Source organism: Monopterus albus, unplaced genomic scaffold (genome assembly GCF_001952655.1).
Source record: "Monopterus albus unplaced genomic scaffold, M_albus_1.0 scaffold221.1, whole genome shotgun sequence".
NCBI classification, from domain to species: domain Eukaryota; kingdom Metazoa; phylum Chordata; class Actinopteri; order Synbranchiformes; family Synbranchidae; genus Monopterus; species Monopterus albus.
This window is the reverse complement of record NW_018128101.1, coordinates 704,307-709,151: the sequence shown is the minus strand read 5'-3', so window position 1 is coordinate 709,151 and position 4,845 is coordinate 704,307. Positions and strand designations below refer to the sequence as shown.

The 4,845-nt window shown below is 41.2% G+C and overlaps 1 protein-coding gene and 1 long non-coding RNA gene across 2 annotated transcripts in view; both read right to left on the bottom strand.

The window, feature by feature from the left end:
- The window catches only part of LOC109971335 (uncharacterized), a 3,612-nt gene extending 2,722 nt beyond the window's left edge, over window positions 1–890 (bottom strand). Inside the window, exons 1-2 of the long non-coding RNA XR_002276535.1 lie at window positions 872–890; window positions 634–754 (exon numbers count right to left, since the gene is read on the bottom strand). This is a non-coding gene — a long non-coding RNA (uncharacterized LOC109971335). The remainder of the gene's footprint in view (window positions 1–633; window positions 755–871) is intronic.
- A 761-nt stretch (window positions 891–1,651) lies between these two features.
- The window catches only part of LOC109971323 (protein lifeguard 1-like), an 8,684-nt gene continuing 5,490 nt past the window's right edge, over window positions 1,652–4,845 (bottom strand). Inside the window, exons 3-8 of the mRNA XM_020619475.1 lie at window positions 4,469–4,760; window positions 4,048–4,160; window positions 3,714–3,890; window positions 2,674–2,799; window positions 2,155–2,286; window positions 1,652–1,999 (exon numbers count right to left, since the gene is read on the bottom strand). Coding sequence (XP_020475131.1) covers window positions 1,850–1,999; window positions 2,155–2,286; window positions 2,674–2,799; window positions 3,714–3,890; window positions 4,048–4,160; window positions 4,469–4,760 — 990 coding nt within the window. The 3' untranslated portion in view covers window positions 1,652–1,849. The remainder of the gene's footprint in view (window positions 2,000–2,154; window positions 2,287–2,673; window positions 2,800–3,713; window positions 3,891–4,047; window positions 4,161–4,468; window positions 4,761–4,845) is intronic.

Here is a 4,845-nt window from a genome sequence, read left to right as displayed (position 1 = left end):
ACTGCAACTTGTTTTAAAACCCAAATAAATCACTCATATTAGCTGGAGCGCCTTTACAGCCTCCAAAAGTCTCTCTTGCACACCTTCCTGTTCACTCTCCATCTGTTACTCTGCCCTATTACATCATACTTTGCACTTCCTCTTTCTCTACCCTGCTCAACAGAAGCAATAACTTTTCCTTACTGCCATCTCTTGGCACCCTATCATCTTTCTGTAGTTTTCTGAAAAAAATGTCTCATATCGTTTCACCTTTTTTGCTTCTCTGACTCCTTCATACCACTGTCAAGTTGTGTTTTAATGTCATTCCACCATTCTCTGATACTTTCTTCCTCCTGTAACTCACTTCTACCAAGTTCATTGTCAAATTCTCCCTCCATTACTCCACAATACAAGGTCAAAAATACAAGTTCTTTTTATTAATATATGTTCCCCTTGACTTAGTGTGTGAATGACTCCATCGGTCAACTTGACAGATCTACGAGACAAGCTTCTAGATCAAACAATTTTGGTCCGGTCTCGTACTGGGGGTTAATTCCCAATCTTGTCAAGTCTTTTAATTCACACTCAAAAATCAAGCTAGACCATCCCACTGTACAAAAACAGGAGAGGACGAGTTGTAGAATGGCTGTATACCTGAGTTTATCCTGGTTGTATCTGGGACTTCACTCTCATGCCTGGCCCTATAATGCCTCAGCATTGAGGAGGTGGATTTATTTAAGTAGGAAAGTTCTGTCGAACAAATGCGACATTTAACCTGCGGAAAATCATATGAATAGTAAACTCAGAGTCACTTTCAATTGAATTTGAATTCAGATAGATCAAGTGGAAACAGAGGAACGGGATGAAGCAACAAGGAAATTAAAACAAATACCTTATTTTCCGATATGAGATGAGAGCAAAATGGTCCCACACGGCGGAAACCTTTCTTTTGGCTTGAGGCTGCGCCATAATTCTTGATGAATGTGACGATGAAGCGCAAAAAATCAGAGATTAGTTTAGGCAAATGCATCCCGTTGACATATGCGCTTCCTTATAAACACAGTTTGGCGCGGCAGTGTCAGTTTGAAACAGTTCCTGTATCGGTCACGTGACTTTCTCAACGCGATACGCGCACCGACAAGGGGTTTTGAGCTCGACGCATGTGGCGACGCATCGGTGTTGCCGGACCCATCACTACCTGCTACTCATCTATAACCAAAGTCCAAACAGCACAATGGAAGGACGTCTGGTCGCTTTTAGGAGACGCTGCCCTTTCAAACAGCATAAAACACATCTGATAGACTGATGAACATTGTAATGTTATTGTTCTTGAATGTATTTAATAAACTCCTCAGTTCCTGTGTGCTTGTTAGGATGTAACAAATCTATATTGAAGTCACCACATATGAACATTAATTTATGACTTATTGTCGAGTAATTCTCCTCCATCCACTCATTAAATTTTTCTATGCTGGCTCCAGGTGCTCTATAAATACAGCTTATTACATACAACATTCTTCTTTTTTTCCCCACCAGCATTTCTACAGTCACACACTCCAGCAAATTATCTACTACCCTTGACATTTTCTCCACTCTATTATAACAAAAGTTTTTATCTACGTACAAGGCCACACCACCTCCAATCATAATACATTGTTGGGTTTCTAATGTTGCCATGCAGTTATTTTACACCAGCAGTTTGAAAAAAGGACAGATTAAAGTAGGGTATTTCTAACACAAATGTCTTTTTAATCAGACAAAGCTGGTTTTCATCAATACTAAACAGTATAGAGAAAAGGGCATGTTAGCAACATTTCATGATAAAGGGAGGCATTCTCTATCTCCCTGCTGTTCTCTCCAAGGTGCAGCCTCATTCACGGGAACGTCCCACAATAGCCAGGATGTAGAGGAAGATGTTGATGATGTCGGTGTAGAGGTTCAGGGCAGCAAAAATGTACTCCTCTGGACTCAGGGACAGCTTCTTGTTGCCCAGGAGGAGCTGAGTGTCAACCGCCAAAAACTGCATAGAAGGAACAAGAATGGTATTAGACTTTGGAAAAAAAAAAACGCTTGAGATATGAAATGACTATTTCAAAATCCACCAAATACTGCATATCTTTATACTGTCTAAGGCCACTTCTTTTTTAAAGAATGGTACTTGAGTATGATACTTGCGCAGGTGAAAAGCAGGGCCCCCAGTGAGGCATAGACGATGTGTAGGATCTTGTGGCCGAGGATGGAGAAGAGCAACAGCACAATCAAGCACACAAAGAGCACGCCCCAACAGGAAGTAAAGTCATACTTGCTCTGTTGTAAAGTGGGAAAAAGAAGAAAGACTCAGAAAGCAAAATGTTAGAAAATATGAGCTGTGATAAGACATGAGACACACCACTCTATAGCACTTATGAAAATGCAATTCAAATGCAGTCTTGATAATTTATGAACCTCAAAGACAGTGTTGTGAACATTCCTTATTTCAAATTAATTTAACAATAAGATAAAGACATCCCAGTTTAAGAGTGCATCTTCAGTGGGAAGTATGTGAGATGGACTGGGTTGAGCACATCATTGTAAAACCAATCCTCACTTTTGCCTCCCTAACAACTCAACACAGAACCAGACAGACTATATTTGTCTGTTTGCATGTAGAGCATTTGAATATGTTTATTCAAGCGGCTCGTGGTGAGTGCTGACCTGCAGTGAGAACAGGACGACAGTGAAGCAGACCACTGCAGTGATACCCACAGCTATGACAGTCTCTGTGTTATAGAAACTGGCAATCATGCCCACCATGTAGCAGAGGGACAGGGTCAGGATGGACTGCAGAGAAAACACACAGTCGCATTACCATCACTCATAACACACTTCACATGCTTTAAATTCAGATGACTATTTCAAAACACCCTTTTCAGGAGCAATGTAACCTCGATCAGAATTGGTTCGTTTGACATGTTGTGATAAGAGTAATTACTCCTTGTGGAGTTGTAGTTCTTCTGATGCTAAAACAACATTTTTGATTAACTTTAAACTTATGAAGGTTTCAACTGCTGTAATTGTTGGCGATCTGAAATCAAGAGAAACATGACAAATGTTGAACAGATGAGTAAGTGGAGTTAACAGAACAGAAACTAGCCTGAATGTGATGCCATGACTGTGGCGCTCTGTGGTTTACATTCATGCCAAGTATCTCGCACCAAGCTAGGTAACTTGAATGCTCAAAACAACACTAGGGTAAAAATACCTTCACCCTCACTTAAAGGCTCATACATTAGCTACTTTGTGTTCTTTAATTTGACACTATTAATTAATGCAGCACCTGTTGGATGTCAGAATCAGCTTTACTGGCCAGTGTGCTGGACACATAAGGAATTTGACTCTGGTACTGTGGCTCTTAATGTGCATGTGCAATGCTCTTCCATAAGACGACAAGTAAACTAGATAGGACTGAGCACAAAAAAAGAAAAAAGTACAAAGAAAAAGGAATGTGCATTAGGAAAATAAAAATAAAGTACTTATAAATACAGAACTATACATGCAGTTTTTCATATAGATATATTTAAAAGGTATTGCACACTGCAGCTTTGAATATGTTTTGTCTGACAATTCAAACCACTGTGTAGTGCTATGGTACACACTGTGTATATGTCCACAAAGCCTGAACCTGTCATTTATTTTACAGACTTTCACAATGGGTATTCCACACATTATTATTCGGTGTTAGGGCAGGTTCTTACCAGTGCAACCAAGTTCCAGAGGTGCTTGCGGCAAAAGTCTCCACAGCAGCTGAGGACAATTAGGACTATGAAGAAGACTGCATAGGACACATAGTATGTCCATGGATGACGTCGCACAAAGTACTTGGCCTCATGGACAAAGGTGAAGATGGCAACAATGGAGAAAGTGACCAGCAGCTGCATGGTGAGAACCATGGTAGTGAAGAAGAGAACAGTTTTTAAGAAGAAATGTATGCTTTGGTGGCATTTCATACAAATGACGGATATATTACATGATATATTTGCTTACTTATTAGACTCAAACTCAAACTGATTGACATGGAAAAAGACCTACTTTTTGGATGAAGGCTTGTCGGATGTTCTTGTCTTCAAAGCCAGAGGTGGTGAACTCGTTGTCATAGTAAGATGGAAGCCCATCAGCGTGATAACCAGGGCTGCTGGCAGGTGCTGATGAACAACAACATCAGGCTGACATTAAGGGTTAAAACTGGCATACACTAGGTTAAACAAACATGCTTGTCTGTGGCGTTTTCAGCACAGTGACTGTATCATCTCATTGATTAAGTCTGCGCAAAATAGTTCTGTCACAAAGTAACTGAAAACAAAGCACATGCAGAGTCAAATTACATGAGGTACAATCCCACTATTTAGACATGTTACACATTGAGGTATCAAATAATAAAAACAAGGTCACCTGGGGAAAAAAAGGCCAAGTCTATTCATAAATGCCTCCAATCCTCAGTTTAACTACTCACGAATGGAGTCTCCAGGAAAGCTGGGCTGTGTGGGTCCTTGCTGGTAAGGCCCCTGAGTGAAGGGACCAGGGGCGAAACCCTGGCCTGCCTGGGTGAAGCCAGGCTGCCCATAGCCAGCTGCAGGTGGGTTTCGCTCCCCCTGGGGCCAGGCTGTAGTTGGGAGGGGGCGCGACGAAACCTGGCCGAGGGGGTCGATAGCTATTGCTATCCAGTGGGTTGGTCTCACCCATACCAGGGTATACACTCGTCTTGGGGAATGGTGTGGGTGAAGACTCTCTCCTGCAAGAGAAATCTATGAAGAGAGAAACAGAATTATAAAAACTTTGATTAAAACCAAAACAAAAAAGCCTTCTCAGGGTATATACAGCAATCCTTAA